At 43.4% G+C, this 20,073-nt stretch overlaps 1 protein-coding gene across 1 annotated transcript in view; it reads right to left on the bottom strand.

Moving 5' to 3' along the window:
* LOC131259622 (low-density lipoprotein receptor) overlaps nucleotides 1–20,073 on the bottom strand; it is a 205,601-nt gene that overhangs the window by 56,431 nt on the left and 129,097 nt on the right. The window contains exons 3-4 of the mRNA XM_058261161.1: nucleotides 8,162–8,281; nucleotides 2,943–3,065 (exon numbers count right to left, since the gene is read on the bottom strand). Coding sequence (XP_058117144.1) covers nucleotides 2,943–3,065; nucleotides 8,162–8,281 — 243 coding nt within the window. The remainder of the gene's footprint in view (nucleotides 1–2,942; nucleotides 3,066–8,161; nucleotides 8,282–20,073) is intronic.

Here is a 20,073-nt window from a genome sequence, read left to right as displayed (position 1 = left end):
ATTTTTGACGAGGCGTAAGGATAAACGTAGCATACATAAATTGAACCTGACCTTTCCTGGTGCGGACGACTAGTGGAGTTGAGTGATGTGCTTTATCATGGTTAAAATGGATTGCTGGATGCATTATATCGTTCAATCTTAATAACAGAGCTTACTTGAAGCAATCTTAATTAGAAGGAAACAGATTTGAAACATAAATTGTCGTCGATTTGTCACGTATAATACTTTGTCGGGCTTTACTTTCGTTTTTAATAAATCGCTATTCTTGTTTCTTCAAGACACGATATTTATCCTTCCCTTTTTTTGTTAGACATCCCATAAATAATTTTTCATCGACCATTGAAAATGGCGATGTAGAATAGAAAAGTAGTTTAACACGTTCCGTACCACGTCACCCAAATATGGGTGGCAGCAGTAACTAGTTCTAAAAGTTGTTGACCCATAAATAAATGAAAAAAAATATAGTTATATTAAAAATAAATTATTTGGGAAGCTAAGTTTTTGCTTGGCTTTCGAAAACAATCGGCTTAAAAATATTATAAACAAATTTTAATTAAAAAGATTGTACTAAAATTGTGCTAAAAACGCTTGGTACGCAACGTGTTAAGTCATATAATAAATGTGTGAGATTAGCCAAAATTACAAGAAATTCATCATTTTCCTTCGACAAGTGTTAGAGATAGAAATGACATAACCGCGTTTTCAACATCTGCAAGATGCCCTCTGAAATAGACCTTTTAAGTCCTTCGCATAACTTTTCATTTTATGGGGGCCCTTCTAACGAGCTTGTGGCTAGAAGATATTAAATGAAGTAGTTTCCCTATACCACAACCGACTCCTACGGCAGCAACCTCTAATTTCCTGTGATAGTTCCGATGCTACAGTCATTGGCTTTAGCATAAAATCGGTATGTCGTTATGATCGTAATGGTTGAACCATCGAAGCCGCGAGTAAGAAGCAGGGTAATTATTTGGTGAAACCATACACGTATCGAAAAAGGGTTGTTTCAATTTGAGAGAATGGGTTTAATTGAAACAATAATTAAATTCCCCTCGCCGGCAATGCAAACCGATCAGAAGCGGTACAACTTTCAAGGGAGTGTGTTCCCCATTAGCACCGGGACACTGCGGAAGAATACTGATGAGTAATAAACGTTTAATATTCTGTAACAAATTACCTTGCAAACAAAAAGAAAATGTCCCGAATTTCGTTTCAATCGTTCCTAGATATAGGGCAAAATAAATAATACAAAGGATTGCGTCGCGTTTTTCTTAGCAGAGATGCCGAGGATTTGATTAAGATACATTAGTATTCGCGTCGCGGACTGACAATGATAAATAGCGCCCGGATGACACAAATGACCACTCGCTACCTTCTTCTTCGGCGGCGAACCACGCTAGACCAGATCGGATTTACTGCGGATCGTGATGTTTGTCCATTGTTAACACCTTTACACTGATTAGCTGTGGGTGCCCGAAACTCTGGTACGAGATTTTCGTGGAAACGCAACGACCAGCCCTGGCGGCCCCATTTTCCTAGCGGCGTTCGTGGAGAATGTTTTGATGAGATTAATTTGCCATTCCCAAAACCCTTGGTTGGTGAAGGGGTTTTCTCGTTGGAAAACCATCCCCCGGTCACGGGCGACAATTTCGGTAATGAGCTTTACTAACGAACCTCGCCAAAAAGGAGGTCCTTTTGCGGACCGCACTGTGGGATTACGTTACTCGACGGTACAACGGGACAGGGCTGGCGCACTCGTAACGTGGATTGGTTTTTTTGGATCAATAAAACATCGACTACGGTTGCCTACGAGGGTAAATTCATTATTTAAAAATAGCGTTAAGAATTTATATTTTTTGGAAAAAACTAGAGTTTCAAGGTACGAGAAATAAGAAAGGCGAACCGTTTCACTGATGTTTGCCGTCCCTGAAACTCGCCAAGCCGTTCGACGGCACCAGTTCCATCCTTCATCAACTGGCCACTCACAATCAGTTCCAATCAAATGACTGCAAGCCTTTTAAAAAAAGGGCCCTATCCTTCCGACCAAACCGAGAGGGCTTTCAGCTGAATTGCTGCAAGCGTTTGTTTCCCGATGCTATTTCATCGGCTAATGCGCCACGCAACGTTGTTTTTGGCGCTCCAGTACCCTTCGGCAGTCGAGTGGCAAAAGGGTGGTCGGGCGTCTAAGTAAATGAGATGTTTAGCTTCCAATCACGTACGCCTCGGGGTTCCCAACCGTGATCCCCCCCGGGTTTTTCAGCCTCCCGGTCGAAACGATCCCGATCGTTAAGCCGCTGGACGATGCGCCACGGGGCAAGACGACCGACGCCGGGGCGATTGATTGGACGCCGGGTCGCTCATTGACATCCCGAGCTCGTGACACCGCGCCGGACGCAATATCCGGCGGTGAAACTTATGCCTCTCAATTAAATTATCTTATGCATCCCGGTATTGATTCGCCGCGATGATGCGACACGACCTGTCCACCCCACGCCCCCTGCTCTTCATCATCCGGACAGCCAGGAGTGTGGACGGAACCGAAAATTGATTCAAACTTCCCGCACGAGTAGGCGCGCCGGAGGGTGACTCTGCGATGGAGAAATTGATTTAACCCAGCACGTAATGCTGGGCAGCCTTTAATTGATTGATTCGATTAATGGAGTGTGTATGTGTGTATGTGTGTGCGGTGCCTCGGACCGCTATAACCGTGGTTTGTACACTGTCACTGTTGTTTTTTTTTTACATTTCCATTACATTTATCAAACGCAAACCCTGCCATAACACCATCACTTATCGCTGACTCCCGTTGGAAATCACTTAAGCCTATCCAGCACGTTTGTATGAGTGTGCTTGAGTGTGTGTTGCGTGCGTTCACGCGGAAATGTAATTAATCGTGCACCTACGAGGAGAAGGTGAGAAGGTTATTGATCGGTTGTACTCACTGCATGACATTTCATCGGAACCGTCGGTGCAGTCGCGGTTCTGGTCGCACATCCAGGACAGTGGGATGCAGTTTCCGGTTCCGCTGCGGCACGTAAACTCCTCCGACGAGCACACTTTGGTCTCTGCGGTTGGTGGGTGTTGTGGTAGTCCGTATTCGTTCGCGTGTTCGCGATTATGAACCGGTCGGTCAGTCAGTCAGTCAAGTGTTCGTGAGGGGAAAAGTAGAAACGTTACAATTGAAAGGGAAATGAAATACCCAATTAGTATTTTATGTTGATGATATTTAAAAAGGTATTTTATATGGGTGTGAAACTTGAAAGAGAGCGAAGGCAAGCATGGAAAAGGAAAAACGTATGCAAGCAGCCGGTATGAAGATAGGCAGGAAAATTTGGAACGATAGTTAATATATTTATGAAATCAGTACAGAAAACAAGTTTACTGTAAACTAGCACTACATTGCAATTAATAATCTAGAAAATGAAAAAAACGCACAATTAACTACAAAATTCTACCACAAAAAAATTAGAATACATTTAGATTGAAAACCAGACGTTATTGACGTGTCAACTACACTTATAACTACCAAACCTCAACCACATAAACATGGAAACATTGATGTTTTATAAATCAATTTGGTTTTGATTTTTCTTTACATGTTTTGTATTACACATTTAACTTCATCTACGTACGGTTTATTCGCTGGATTTCTGGATTGATTTGAATCAAAAACAATGAGACCATTTTATTAGATGTCAATGATTTTAAATGTTAGTACCATAAATGAGAGGAAACTGTTAGACAACATTATTAGTCTCTTAGTCAAGTCATACATACAACCAGATTCTGCAGATAAACACACCTTCTTTCAACTCCTATTTTTCGTAATTCCTCTTCCACTCTAAGTTTGTTTACCATTGTATTGGTCGCTGTGCAAACCATGTGAGACTGTGAATAAATCAGTGGTCAGTTGTGCTGCAGATTATTTAAATTCAGTGCAGTAATAAATACACATATGTTTATCTACAGGCACTTCTCCGTTAAATTATTGAAAATGTTAATTTTCTTCCCAACGAATGGTGGACTCCTTGCAGAATTCATTGTTCTCTATGAACTAAACGGCATTCGGCTTCCAATCCCACTGGATTTAAGAAAAACTACCCTCTATTATACAGCATAATTAACGAATCAACTCTACTGCGTGACCTCCTTTTGTTTACGGTAAACATGAAGTGGAATGTCGTTGAGCCACAATTTTGTTGCCGCTCAATGTTCCTTCTGCTTGCTAACGGTAAGGATTTTCGATTATCCTAGGCTAAGCGTGCCACGACGATACATGTCGACCGGCTGTAGGTTCTTCAATATTTCATCGCCTAAACCCGTTCGGGCTGTGATAACTTCCGGTACGTTGAGCACTACTCGAAATTGCACTCTGTGTCTCCTTCGAGCCGGGTTATCCAAATGAAATGAAAGTTAAATTAACATACAACCGAGCTTATCTCTATTGCTGGGATCGCAACAAATCCTTTCACAACCTCGGCGGCATCCTTCCCCTAAAGTCATTCTATTAGCCAACCCTGAAGCGAATATGTTTCTATGCACCAGTTGACATCCGCATGACAATGCGAAACAATGGCGCCATGTGATGCTTTCGTACGATGGTCCGTCTTGCTGGCCGGGTTGCAAAGCTAATCCGGACGTCTCTTGACCGGATTTGCATGTTTTGTTCATCAGCAGTGGAAAAAGAATGAAATTGCATTCCCAAAATATGCCTTTATGACGGTATCGAGTTGATTGAAAAGGAAATTTAATTTGAAAATATTATACATCAATGGGATTTGATGCCGTACTTCTATTCTCGCAATGTGAGCTTTTGTCAATATTTGAATCAAAAGCCGGCGTTTTCCCTACTAGGAAATGTGTGTGCCTATAATATCCTTTTTTCCTCATCTGAGTTGATTGGTTATTACATTAAAAAGAAAATGGTCAAACATACAGGTACGCACACGCACGTTTATTTGATTAGTTTTATGCTTGGTTTGTTCTTCAAAAGGAACCAACATGAAACGATGTTGACCAACTTTAAGGAACATTTTCAACATCTGTAACCACCAACCACTCGGATGTCCACCCTCGCAGCAGCTGGAAATGAAACGATAAACCATGAAAAGTAGCTTCTCAACTGACAATACTACCAAACAGCAAACAACCAAAACCGTTGTGCAATCTGTTCGGTCCATTCAACCGAGGGGGGTGGAAACAAATACTTTAAAAAAATTCCCCCCGCACCTCCCCCCCGATTGTTTCCAACTTTAATTACAAACCATAAAAATGTCCAGCTATCAGCAAACATTGTAGCATCGGTCAAAAGCGGGCCGGGCACCGGACCGAAGTGGTGCCGAAAGCCCTCGAGGGCAGAGACCCACGTGACCTTTGCCAGTACGGCGAACGAGCGGGAAAAAGGGATTCGCGACCCATTATGACGGACCGTCTGTTGCCCAGCGTGCCGGATATGCCCTCCCGGTCCGGCCAGGCCAAGGGTAAGAGTAACCAGGAGTTGAACGACTAGCCATCCCGGGATGAATTAACCGTAAGAACTTTTATAATGTTCTTTCGCTCCACTCGGTCGCGTCCTTTGAGGCCGCCGTTGGAGGCTGAAAAAGGAGTAGGGTATAAAAAAGGGATACCGTCGCACACCCTCCCCACCCACCGGCTCCGAAGGGAGTAGTGGAGTGCCAGCGTAAACGGTTTCCTTCACCGTTCCAGGGAAAGAAAACCCCTCGCCGGCGCAACGATCCTCATCTCCGATGACCCTGTTTTACAACCAGCTTGCCACGGGGTTTCAGTTTCGGGCGGTCAGCGTGATGCTGTCCCAGTCACGGCCAGCTTTTCCTTCAAGCTCCCGCAGGACTTTTTCCAAGTCCAACATAAAAGACGACCGGCTGGCGATCCTAGTTGTTGGCACTTTTTACGACTTTACAATATGACTTTATGTTTCTTTTTGTGTGACCTCGCGTTCCTGGCGGCAAATAAAAAAAAAGGAAACGGAACGGTTCGTTATCGTAAGACGACATGATAAAACTAGGCTAAAAGCTCCCCGGGCGGTTAGCTTTCGGTGTATGACCGGGGGAATGTTTCTTTTCAGCCGGTCAAACAACGAGCTCTTCGTACGACCTGTACTCGAAATGAGGCTCAATTCGTGTCGCACGCAAACAAATCACCCCCGCACCCCGGCACTTGACTGTCGGCTGCCATGTTGAGAGTACATATAATAAAGATAATCAGGAAACATGCCGCCATTAAAAGTTATTTTACTTTCCCGCCCCCGCCACGTAGAACGCGGACCAGATTCCCTCCTCCCGGGGACTGTTGCAAAGTACGCGACACCCGGGGCAACTTTGTTGCATCTCAATCTCGCCAGCCCTTGGATAATGCTCGCCTCTGCTATTCTGGACAGGGGAGATAAAGTTCTCTTCTACGTAGGCCAGGTTGTAACGGTTGTGTGTGTGTGAGTGTGTGGGTTGTTAAGGAACAACAAATTCTCCATTTTGCTCCGAAACGCATTACACATCACATCATTTGGCTTCCGACCGGGAGAACAACATGCCGGATGGAATTGAGGTACCACAAAACTCTGTCTTTGCCCCCCCCCTTCTTTCAGCAGCTTCCGGGCGTTAATTCCGTCACGGAAATGGTAGAAGGTGTGAACATTCCGGACCGGATTACCCTTCGGTGTTGGGCCGCAGGCTGTCCCTCGCCAAAAAACCGAAGAAGGATGAAGTGTATGGACGGAAGCTTAGCCCAACGCCCGTCTCAGAATTAGAGCTGGCCGATACATGGAACGTTAGAGCGTTGGAGGGGCAGAGAAGTGAAGGGGGGGTCGGAAGGATCGGTAAAAAAGGTCATCCGGTAAATTGCTGAGCCCTTTCCCCGTAGGCTAGTGTGTCAGCCCGGGACGCACCTAACGGCTAGCTCCCAAAAAACAGACATCCAGCGGGGCTTAGGGATTTTCTGGAAGGCAACATTAGAGCGATACTTTTTTTTCTGTTGTTGTTGGTTTGTTCGCCAGCTCCCAGGTTCACGATAGCACGGGACGGGAGCTTTTACGAGATGGGAGAACATCGGTTATCGGTTCCGGATACACACGCCGGTAGGCACGAGGGTGTGTGCGAGGTGAAACGGACAAGATTTATTTGCCAGCAGATATCGGTCGGCTCCGGAGCGCTGCGCTGGTCCGTTGTCGAAATTTGAGGACGGTCCGACGACCCGGAAGCTCGTGGAATCGTGATTTAAGCTAAGCCGAGGTGCGTGAGTTTATGTACTGCTTTGCGGATTTCCTGGCGTGACGGTGACTGGTGCTCCATCCAGTGCGGGATGCGTACGCAGAGGATGCTCCACCGTGGCGGATATTGATCTCCATCAATTTGTCGAAAAACTGACGCGCACCTCGGACGGCGATGGGCGGGATAAGCCTAAATGAGGGTCGGTCAAGTGAAGCGTTTATCTTACGGGTCACCGGCAGCGTGTATCGGGGGGTGTTTCGACGTTATAGACGACCATTAGGGTAATTTGAACGCGCCAGGAAGAGAACCGTCATCCCGGCTGCCCCTGATCCCAGCCACTTACCCGGTGATTGACGGAAAGATTTTTCATCTTCGACAAAACCCCACCACACTGACACAGCATTGAAACGTTTTCGGTCGATTTTTGAACCATTTGGTGGTTGTCTTGTAGTTTGCCGCTTTAAACTTACCGCATTGTTGCTCGTCGGTTCCGCCGGGACAGTCCGGTTCGCGATCGCAAACCCACGTCTTGGGGATGCAGCGGTCAGCGCTCGAGCAGAGGATCTCGTTCGTGGGGCAGGTTTTCGTTTCTACGAGGCCCCAGTTACCAATACGAACACACAACCATGCCATACCAAGGGACGTCGCGTGTTAGCGCAGAAGGGTGCAAGTGCACGAAAGAAACCAAGCACCAGGCGTGAGTACGACAGAAAGGGTGGAAAGAAAAGCAATTGTACAAACAGTGCGCTGCAAACTAAAACCATTCCATCAAGCAAACAGCAACAGGATGTAAAGACACCAAGACGAGCAAGGCATTCTACGGCTACAACGGCAAGTCACAGGTGTCACACGCCCGGCGGGAGCCTACACCTGAATCGGGAACACTGACCCGATGCTACCGGGTGGTTCTAGCAAACGAAGAGGAACGATCTACTTACGGCATTTCTCCGGATCCTCGTCCGACCCATCGGCACAGTCTTTCTCGCCGTCGCACTGCCAGCGCTTCAGGATACACCTACCATTTTTGCAGCGGAATTTATCCCCGGGACAGGCGGTATCTGTGAAAGAAACGCGGGTTAAAAGAAACACGGCATTAGAGATTGCTTTCACTATAATCGGGCATGTAGTCACAAATAGTCGGAGAATGTAGCGCTGTAAGCGATGGAAAGCGAAAAGAAAATAAATGTAGGTCATTCCAACACAATATGCTTTATTTCACGTTTCATACACCAACCAAATGGTATTATTCTGCAAAAATGAGATTTCGACAATACAGGGTTTGACAGGCCAACATACAACTGGGGCAACGTTCCTTCTAAATCGCACCTTCTTTCGAAACAATATCAAAATTGAAGTTCTAACGTCAACTGGGTTATCGATCAGCATCACGCTGTAACTTGACACGGAGGCCGTAACCAATCAGTGTCAAAAAGGAACTTGTCAATGAAATGAGCGTTCTAGACACGGCAGAAAATCATCACGCTTCTGATGTTTCATATTGTTGTACTTTTTTCATTGGAGTTTACCGCTGTAAATATTTAAAAATCGCGCGCTTTTTTGTACGTCTGGTTTCACATACCTGGTGAATTACAAAGTGTAGCAAAAGTGTCTTGTGAAGATTCAAGTGAGAAATTACATTGTGTATTGAACAATGGAGGGTGAGAACGAATTCAACGAGTTCCTTGAGATAGAGATGTTGGATAGCGAAGAAGAAAACGAAGGTTTGCATTTGTATGAAAGCCTGATTCTCCGTGGAATTTGATTATCCGGTGTCAGCCTAGTTCCGAACAACCCGGACAAATGTTTTATGTAAGTATGTATGTAATGTAGTATGTATGTAATGTAATTCACCAGGTATGTGAAACCAAACGTACAAAAAAGCGCGCGATTTTTAAAATATTTACAGCGGTAAACTCCAATGAAAAAAGTACAACAATATGAAACATCAGAAGCGTGATGATTTTCTGCCGTGTCTAGAACGCTCATTTCATTGACAAGTTCCTTTTTGACACTGATCGGTTACGGCCTCCGTGTCAAGTTACAGCGTGATGCTGATCGATAACCCAGTTGACGTTAGAACTTCAATTTTGTTATTGTTTTGAAAGAAGGTGCGATTTAGAAGGAACGTTGCCCCAGTTGTATGTTGGCCTGTCAAACCCTGTAAAGAATGTTAAACAGCAAAGTTTATCAAATGAAATAGAATAAACACAATTGAGCACATCTTATGAATTTTACTAATTTTAAAATTGTCTAAACAAATGTGCATTGTTTTGAGAAAGGTGGTAGTGTTTTAGATACCAGCAAGTGAAACGTGAAACATATTAAATTAAATAAGTTCAACAGCAAACATTAATTGAATCTAAAACGATTCGAATATTGCATATGCTTACGATAACGGAACATTTCTCTATATGCACATGAAAGGATTTTTTAAAAGCATTATAAAATAATGGGAACCTAATAAGGGTGCGTTGGAGATATTACACTAGCTTTCAGGTCATACACAATAAAGGCATTATAGCATCACAAAGGCAGAGCAAATTAAAATGGCCCATGCTGTGCCTCTGAATAGCACAAAATATTTATGGTAGAGCGATCGATTTGAAATATGCATTTGCACCAGCATTTGCTTTATATTTCATTGAGCACATGAAACATTTTTAAATTGATTTTATGGTACGGAGCGTATGGCGCAGACATTTTGGATCTTTATATACTTATACCCCGCAAATTTGAGCCCACACCAGCCCGTAGAAATATCCAATAATGTTCATTCTGTTTTTTTTATTACATATTCATCAATATTGCCGCAAGCTAACATTTATGATACGTCCATTTACGTCGTTTCCTATCGTATAGTCTGCCCTATGTTTTCGCAGCAAATTCTGTAAAGTTAAAAAAAGTGGTTCATGTCCGCAAACACTTTCCCCTACTTATTGGTTTCGAATATAAAAGCCATGTAAAAACCGTAATGGGTATTAAATGCAATCATTACAAGCAAGGCATCAGCTCGCCGAGCGGTAGTTCAATCGATCTCCGGCAATCCCATATTAATACTGGCTGGGCCCGGCAACTAATTGATAGTGCCGACCGCACACGAAGCGGATTAAAGGGTTACAGTGTCGAAACCACCGGCAACGACAGCACTGCAGAATGGCTGTGCATAACCGGGAATGTAATAATGGTGGCAAATTGTCACATTCAGTCGACAACTTGGCGTAAGTTATTAAGAGGCTTACGCATACACACACGTACACACACAGACAGATGAAAAAAGGACCTCAGTTCACCTATCTGCAGATGACATATGGGGTAGCAAAGAAGAGACACGTACGGAAAATAAAGAGAGGAAATGGAAAATGTGTGTAAAAACCCGAAACCCGTAAGTCGTTTGATGTAGCACCCTGCCATGATTGCAATTTCGTTAGGAAAAACTCTTTTCAATTTACGTTTGATAAGCGCGCATCAGGTTTCTGTGTGCAGCGCGGGTCTGGGAAAAAAACGGTCCATTTAATTACCAGGACATTGGCTAGTGGGTTTTTATGAAAACGAAGCGTATCTAAGGCTTACGGTTGTCGCTCTCGTAGCTTAGTCGGTGCATTTAGGAAAGCAAAATAGTATATCCGAAATATAAAAAAAATTGAAACAATATTAAATACACAACCATTCCGGAAGTGTACAGCTGTTGCACTACCCGAGCCACATTTTAAGGGAAAAACGAAAAGAATCCAGTCACTTTTCATCGCAACCAACTTGCCCGGTTTTTGTCGCATAATTTCCAGAGCAACGCGGGAATCCACGCAGTTCTGCGGTCTGTGGGTGTACGAAATATTGCCCGGAACTCGCCCCAGTCTCGCGGGAATTCTTTTAACCGGTCGAACGTACAGGGAACAGGGCATGTCATTTTTGACGTGCAACAAAATGAGACACTGTGCCCGTTAGCGAACCGCTAACTGAAAGCACACGCGTTTTTCGTGTTGTATCATTTACAGCTTCCCACCAGCCTTCCCGGTCTGCGTGGTCAGTGGTTTTCTTTCCTTTTTTTTTTTGTTTGCATGAAAGTACGTATAGCTCCCATAAACGGTGCATGGTCATGCTATTCGCGTCCATAGAAACGAACCGCGTCTATGAAGGGTATGGACCGCCATCCGGCTCCTCACAAGGATCACATTTAATTAAAAACTGTGTCGTCCATCTAGATTGGAAGCTGCACTGGCCAGCGTTACAGCGCCTTTTGTCGACGAGCCATGATCCTTGTCATCCAGATTCTGTGAACCAATTTCGGTACGCTGTAGCGCAATGTACAGCGGACTTTTCCACATTCGTTGGATGGTGAAAATTTTCATTAAAATTTGAGACAAAGTGAGATAAATTTCGCACAAATAAAAATAAAGCGTAGCCCATTAGTACAACGTATCGCTTGCAATAAATCTCTATTAGTCGGGACTTTGTCGAGAAAGTTCCAGCTCAGTCATGGTACATTCAACTTTCACATGATGGCGCCCAACTGTAGATTATTTTCATTCATTTAATCCATTGTCAGTTTTTATTATAATTTTGTTACCATTATTTCAAAGGTTACGCAAATTTAAAGTATAATTTTGGGTATCCAATTGTTGAAATTGGGTTCACATCCCTGTTTTAAGTGTTTATTTTAACGCAATTTTCAATAATCGTTCATTCTTACATTTCCTACTCTAAAAGATTAATTATATATTAATAAAAAACATGTGATGCTTCTATCTTTTCTAGTATTGAACATAGTTTATATACAAAAATATTAGCATAAGTGTAATAAAATTAAAATGTCTTTTAAAAACGATAATTCTTCTGCCATAATCGCAAAACGTTTGCTCCTTCCCAATCAATGCCAGCTGTCTTGCTACTGTTTAAGCTGTTGTCATTATGCACGTTATTTGTTTCCATGCCGAAGCCGACAGGTTCCGCAAACATCGTAGAAAAAAACGGTACGCCTCCTTCCGTCACTCGCGCCACGGGTGGCAACCGACGGGCCGACAGAGTCCGGTCGATAAACAGGATCTACCCTCGTGCAAATCGTCGTTGCGATGCGGCGGGATGCTGTCCGATTCAGGTTATCATTTCACCGAGCGAAGCGACGCGCGAAGGAGGCGCCCGGTGGGTAAAAGTTTACCAATCAATCTGCAGGCCATTTCCTTGTGGTCACATCGTGTGTCCATAATAATCAGGCGTCCGTTTGCCCGTGGCTTCTACCGCCGAGAGTTGGAGGTGTGTGTGTGTTTTTCTTCTGACTCGACCGAATCCTGATTTGTTATCGACAAACGATGCAAAAGGAAAGCGAGAAGGAAAACAAACAACTGACGCCACCTTCTGGTGAGCGCCCCGAAGCGGAGTATGATAGCGTTCTTGTTCGTTTGGGTTATGATTGATTGCATTTCGGTTTGCTTTTTCTTCGACCGACGTTTGCTTTCGAGCGTGGCTGAATGGAATGTGGACTTTCTGCATTCGAAGGTAGCTTTTCGTGCGGTAAGTACAGCACGGCAAAGAAATATTAAACAAATTGGTTTCCAACCGAAGGCATACGGTACGGATAGATGCGCTTTCGTGCAAAGTGCAGGAAAGTGCATCAGATCGCTTTCCGGATGATTTGTTTTTGAAGCATCAATCAGGGGAGCAGTAACAGGTTGATATGATTTCATATTCCCTGCCGCTCGGTACGCTCTTCTCTTTAGGGTCAACAATTCACAACGTTAAAGGTTACTCTAATTAACGAATTTGAATGGCCCAACTTCAAACCCGTAAGAAACTTTTCAAATGCAGATTTGCTATTCACTTTGAGGGCATTAAACGTGGTTTGAAACTTTTTCAGGATTATAATATTCGATTTCATCGGAAGTCGATAAAATGTAGTTTATTTAAGACATTATATAAATAATTAAAGTTTTTTATAAAATTCTCTTACTTTATTTTTTTTAATTTTTTTATGCAAATTGTTAAAGACCATCCTTCTTCCTTGGTTTTAATATAAAAACTGCGCAAAATTACTATAATTTTACTGATTCCTCATTTTAAATCTCACGTTTATTTCCGTTCATATAACATTCAACCATTACTTAATTTATTGTTGTAAATTGATGAAAACTGTAACAGTTGCAAAGAAAATTACTAAGATTATTTGTTTATCTTAAAAAATCAGACGAATTCTATTCTTCTTTAATTTGATTGGCACTATATATTTTGTCAGGTTGGTTAATTTCTTAGTGTTTTATTCAGATCTGTGTCTTATAAAAATCAAAACGCTAGTTTCATGCTCATTATACAAATAATTGCATTTTTCTGCTTATTTAATCATAAAGTATGCTTAAAAGTAAGTAATGACTCAATATATAACTTATTGTCCAAAGGCGAAATTTCGATTTGTTTTTGTTTCCAGGGCGAAATGTGTGCCTAGCGATTGGTGCAAAAGTTTATGTCATAGGTCAACCAACTGGCCTAAACTTGATATTTCTACTAAGTACAAACGCGCATTACTTGCATGATAGAATTAAAATCTACTACATGTTTTACTTTTTTCATGCATGGAGTTCTGTGTACACTAAAAACTCGACCAATATTGAACCCTCGCTTCTAAAACTTTTCACACATTAAGTTTAAGTACTGCAAATGTTGTTGAAGGTTTGTTTGATCACTATTTTTTTGATAAAATCATCGAAATTTTACAATTTAAACTCAGTTTTACTAACACAAACAAAACAAGTATGTAAACAAATGTCAAGGTGTATCCAACATAGTTACCCTAAGGTTTGTACATTACGGGGAAATTGATGAAATATTAAACATTTTGATGTGTCGTTATTGTAACTATTAAACTCAAAAATATCTTCCAAGTATTAGTTAAAACCATAATTAGTTTCTCAATCCCTTCGTCAGCGAGTAACGCCGGGGCGTCAAGCTAGTCTATAATAATTTTTTTTAAATAGATTTAAATGCGAAATAAATTGCTCATTCTAGCATATATCCAGCATAAAAACACGAACGCACGAGCGCAAACTAAAGACGACTTAAAAAATTTGCAAACCGTGTGATTAATCTACAAAGTTAATCCACCGGCATTCTGAAGCTTGCGGGAGACTTATTGCGTAAGGTGCACATCAAGCCCTTTGTGGGCTGTGTTTCGTTTGAAGCGAATGATGCTGGTTGCATTATTAAATACTTATTTTCACGATGTTAGCGGGATTAAAACCTAACCGTGAAGTTTTCATTCGACAACACTGCGGTACTTCAGAAGAGTCGGGGTAACGGAATAAGATTTTGTGCCGGAAAGAATCCCTCCCGGTTGCTTAGCACAAATTAAGCACCGTACGTCTGGCCATATGCCAGCACGTTCTACTTTGATGGGGGCACCCTGGGGTGTTCGCTTGATGTTAGGTTCACACCGGCCACCAAGAGGCGGTAGAAAGCAGTAGAGGTGGTTGGAAAAAAGAACAACACCGAAACCTCATCGCTTGGGGCGAATAAAAATGGTGTCGAACCGAGGGACCCCTGCACTGGACCCAATATTGTGACCCTGATTGTCGATTGTATTGCAAACCCCCTCGTGGAAAAAGTGTTGCCGCAAACAGGGTACCCGAGCCGAGCCGAGACGAACGAGCGCACACGTTTGGAGCCGGCGTGATGGAAGGGATTGGGTGACAAAAAAGGAACACAAGTTTAAATCAACTCCAAACAGCACCCACCCTTCTTCCCGTTCGGCCGGGATGTACGGATGTTCGGTTCGGTTTCGGCTCCAAAGTGTCAAACCATGCCTGAAGCGACGGTTATAATAAAAGTCGGAAAAAGCAGGACCACCTTGCTCCCACAAGGTTCCCCCCCACCGGCCGGGGTGGTACGCTGTAAATTTGCTAACCTGTTCACAGTCAATTATGTGACTGCCTGCGAGGGACGAAATGCTTTCCCAAGTGCGACAAATTTGTGCTAACAATTTCGTTTCGGAGGAAAACTGAATAACCCAGTTGGGGGAGGCGAAGAACTGAAGAGTGTGAGGGGGGTGTGCGTGGCTCGTGGCACGATGGAAACGCTAGGGGTTTTCTGCAGTCTCGAGTTTCTGCTTAAGCTGGTCGGTGAATTACTTACAACGAACCCTCGAACGAGTTTTTAGAGGAAACATACTACCGCTCAAACTACTGGAAGTGTGCGGAGCTTTGGGAGGTTTTTCTCGTTTGTTTTCCTTTTCTTATATACCAGACTCTCAACGTGAGTAACCCTAGATAGGCCACCATCGGAGATGCGGCAGGTCCTAAGAGTTCCGCCCGGAGAATGGTACAATAATAAAATCATTAGATCCCATTCTTATTCCTGTCACGTACCGTTTCTACAACGACGACCAGGAGGAAACGTTGAGGGTGACGTATTTTACAGCGTGAACGCCCGCAATGATAGCGTCGTAGGGACAGCTAGGCGAACATACACACTACCAAATAAATGCCCGTTTATATTGGTGTATGTGTGTGTGTCTGTATTTTTGTGGAAGCACCGGGAAACTCCTGAAGGTGCCATCTGAAAAAGGGCTCCTGGAACCCCGGGTCACTGTCCTTTCGCAAGAACATTCTTTTATTGGTTCCATTGGTTCAGTGTTGCTTGCGGCAGCCTTCGACTGCCACTTGACTCGACCATCGGGCTGAATGTTCGGACGGACAACCGTTCCCTAGCTTCCCTGCCCTCTCGGCCTTATCCACTTCATTTCAGTGCAAACTTCGAATCTGAGCCACGTCTGTCGTCTAATCTCGGGCCGGGATGGGAGGGTTTTCCACCGAAAGTTGGCTCAATTTTCCGCACCAGAAGAGCATTACTCAATCATCAATTTCTCGGACAACTGGGGCACGTAACAAATAACGAGCGCACTGCCCCGGGGCCCGTTTCTCTGGCGATCTCGGGCGTCCGATTCAGTTCTCTGCAGAAGCTTTTCAGTGAAACCGGTAGTTTAAGCATTCGATAATCGGCAAGCGTAGCCGTTGGCGGCGGGCCGGTCTGTTGGGCACGTCTCTCGGAAGCTTTTGGTAGAGAGCTAAAATTTTAAATTACTTTCTCAAAGTTGTGCAAAATCAATTGGTAGGCGTTTTTTTGGGTTGATTGATTTTGGATGCGTGATATGACTAGCGAGTCACGGTAAGAGTGAAGATAGTTAAAACTAATAAGCTATTTATAATTAAAAATATCCTCGCTTTCATACGGCATATTGTGACGTTTAGTCTCCATTTGATAGTCACTGACCAAATTGCACCTTATTGAAAAATTTGTTTGAAAATTGAAAAAAATGTTTCATTTGAGATTTATGTTCATGATTATTTGTTTGCATGTAAAATGAAACAATCAAATAATAAGCAAATATACTGACCTCTACTGCATCGATAAGTCAATATGTGTACAACGAGAAAAACTTATTTATTATGAAACACTTTGATTGGTGCAATGGTTCGGCCGATCTGAACATAATTTTGAGTATGTTCTAGTTTTGATCAAAATTATATGCTTACAGAATTTTTTTATGCGTTAAACAGAGATGTTGGAATAGTATAAAAAAAAAACATCACTCAACAATTGAGAGTGAAAATGTCCTCAGAAAGAAAAAAATCTACTCTTAATTGAATGATTGAACAATGAAAAATAAATTAAAATTTTAAAAATTAAAACAAAGAATATCTTAAATTTTTATTTGTACTCTGAGGGAATTTTTCAATAAAACTTAATATATTTAGTTTTGTTTAATGCTTTAATGCATCATACATTAGTTTTCCGATACAATCTATGGAGTACTATTTTACCCATACTGAAATACAACCATAGGCATCGAATGCGAGACCTGGAGGCAAACAGCATCAAGCTTTAATTGCATTACCTGTGCAGCGATCCAGCACCGACCACCGGAGCGTGCATCCCGGCCTGGGCCGCCGGATATGTTCGCCATCACTCAACTTGCACCGGAAGCACCACCTTCCTTCCTTCGCAGCCCCGCGAGACCCAACGCAACCGTACCGGATGCACTTGTTGTGCACAGTGATTGGCCAGTGTGACGCACTTCCGGCGGGTTTTCCGGCGTCATGCAACAAACTCTCGCCTCGGGTTGCACGAACCGATAAGACGACGGCGGCGCGGGTGAAACGCAAATGTGTGCGCGTACGTTCCATCGAAAACGGCGAAAAGAAATACACGAAACAACAATAAAATCAACACTCAGCGACACAACGGCCATGTTGCGCCATGTCGCGAATGAAACGTGCAGGGCAGGACAAGCAAAAAGGATTTACCGTCGCTCACAACGTTCGAGCGATTTCGAATTTGTATGCACAAATGCACATCCCGATTCAGGCCTTCGGTGTGGGTGTGTGTCTGTGCCAAAAGCACCCAAGCACGAGCATATTGTACACGAAATCGTGCGTCCTGCAAACCGGAGACCAGATGGGGTGATTTTATGATTATTTGTTTATCGTTAATTGCGTTTTCCCCTCGGCACCGGAGCAGGGAAAGGTGTGCAACGATGTCCGCACGCATTCGACAGCTGAACGATTAGAAACACCGGTGCGGAACGAAGATGAACTAACGTAGAACGAACGAGTGCCGTCGTGTTCCCATTCCTCATCAAACGGGCAATTTTGAAAAGTGAATTATCTTCCATAGCCCGCCACAACGCCCCGTTTCGCCGTGAATGCACAATCCGTGCATCCTCATCAAGTAACACACACACACAGGTACCGAACGACAGAAGAATCCAAGGCTTCCGACTGACATAAAACAGCACCAGGATCGTGTTTCCGATGTGTTCTCGTGCGGAAACATAGACGCATCACGAAGGAAAGTCCAAGGCACCTTTTGCCCAGTGAAGGGATGAACGGGAAAACCTCGCCGGTCGGGCTCCGGAGCAAGGGTTGGGCAAGATGTCCATTCGATCGGACTCCCACGGCTTATGGTTGTTTACGAAACATTTCACTTGCAAGTATGATTCGCAATAGGCGCAATGGGAAGGCAGGAACGATTCATTTGTGAATGATTTATGTGTCGCATAAATATAAATTAATTCATTCTGCATTCTTATTCATGCGCTGGAACGCTTTGTGGAAAGGCAAGGGGAGAGATAGAGAAGAGAGAAGGGAGAGAAGGGAGAGCGGATCGCATGCAAATTATGGTGCGGTTGTCCGGAGGAAAACCGTTCAACTCATCTCAGCGTATTTAATTTCAATATATCTTTTTTGATCAAGATTGCATGATCAGAACTTATACTGATTTAACGATAATTTTCACAAAACGATACATTCGTACCGCATGCGAATGAATAATATCTTAAACACGAAATCAAATTTCACACTAAGAAGAAACACACCAATGAAGCTCTGGTGAAATTATACGCTATGCTTCCTCCAAAAGACGATTCATCAACGTTTCGCCTTAACCCCCACGTGTACTAGTTGCGTTAGACAACCGCTTTTTCTTTCGCTTCGCTCAAGAAGATGTTTCCTTCCTGTTTCCTGTAGGTTGGAACTTTTTTTTACTCCTCCAGGAATTCCATTTCCACGTCCGAGCGCCTCCGATGCTGGCGCTTGACGTTGGCGCGTTGAGTCAATGTTTTAATTAAAACTAATTTGCATACCCGGTCAGATACCGAGCGTGTCAGAATACATTGCAGCGTTGTGTGTACATTGACCCGCTCACCCAATAAAGACGGGTATAAACTAGTTTTTCATATCGTTTGTTAGTAGAAATCTCATTAAATAATATTAAAATAAATGGTTGAATTACCAAAACTAAGATCGATTTAATAGTTTTACCTTAAACCTTCTGTAAATTAAAGGTTCAAATAACGCGATTGCTTAGCCTAGATAAATTTGTGCAAATGTGAGCTCACGCAAAAATGATAGCAATTTCGTTCGGCTCTTTTTTTTATCTTCAAATTTTTTAATTGTGCGTCAAAGGACCGAACAGAAGATTTTACAACTGGTTGGGTTCAAATTCCACCTAGGATGGAAATGAGATTGCCAAAGATGGTCAAAAAAGAATGTCAATAACGAACGATGACGATGGGAAAGAAACACAAGAGCAACGATGTAAGCTGACCTTGTAAACATTCCAGCTTTCGCGCGCGCACGCAGTAAACCCGGGGAACCGGGTGGCAGTGGAAGCTTGCAAGGAAATTGCTGCATAATGGTTTGCAACCGAGCGCCGTTTGCGCACGACGCGACCGGGCGGACAATTAGTCGACGGGTAAAAGGAAACCCATTTTCGCGTCCTTCACAGTGCCCAAGCGTTGGAATGGCGATGCACTAGCGAAACCGGTGCGAAGTGGTTCGGCTTCGATTGGAACTTTTGCGCCAGGCGCGAGATGCAGGAGAGCCGTTAGTAGTGGAGGGAAAAGAATACAAACACGGTAACCTGTCCTCTTAATGAAGCTTAAATAAAGCTTAAAACATTTCTGTATCACATTACTCTCTCTCTCTTTCTCTCTTCGCGCGGTGAACTATTTAGACGGTACGGTGATAGGGATAGCGGGTAATTGAACTACTTGCCATGGAGAACATTACCCAGACGGTCGCTAGGTTTCTACCGCCGTTTGCCCACCAAAACAGTGGGTGAAATGATCGTCGGACCTTAATAATTGAGCCAATTTAGCTCACCATACGTGTGATTGCAACATAAGAAAAGGGAACCACATACGCAATGGGCAACTCGTAGACGCAAATGATAATGATAATGAGCGGCAGGGACCGTGTAAGAAGTGACCAGAGTACTCGCGTAGCATTATTTGCCTTCTTCAACGGAGGGAACAAAAACGATTCGAACGTGATTATAAAACATGTATAAAAGAGACAGCAAAAAACACATT

The sequence above is a fragment of the Anopheles coustani genome, chromosome 3 (genome assembly GCF_943734705.1).
Source record: "Anopheles coustani chromosome 3, idAnoCousDA_361_x.2, whole genome shotgun sequence".
NCBI lineage: Eukaryota > Metazoa > Arthropoda > Insecta > Diptera > Culicidae > Anopheles > Anopheles coustani.
Note: the sequence above shows the minus strand (reverse complement) of the source record. Positions and strands in the feature narration are given on the sequence as shown.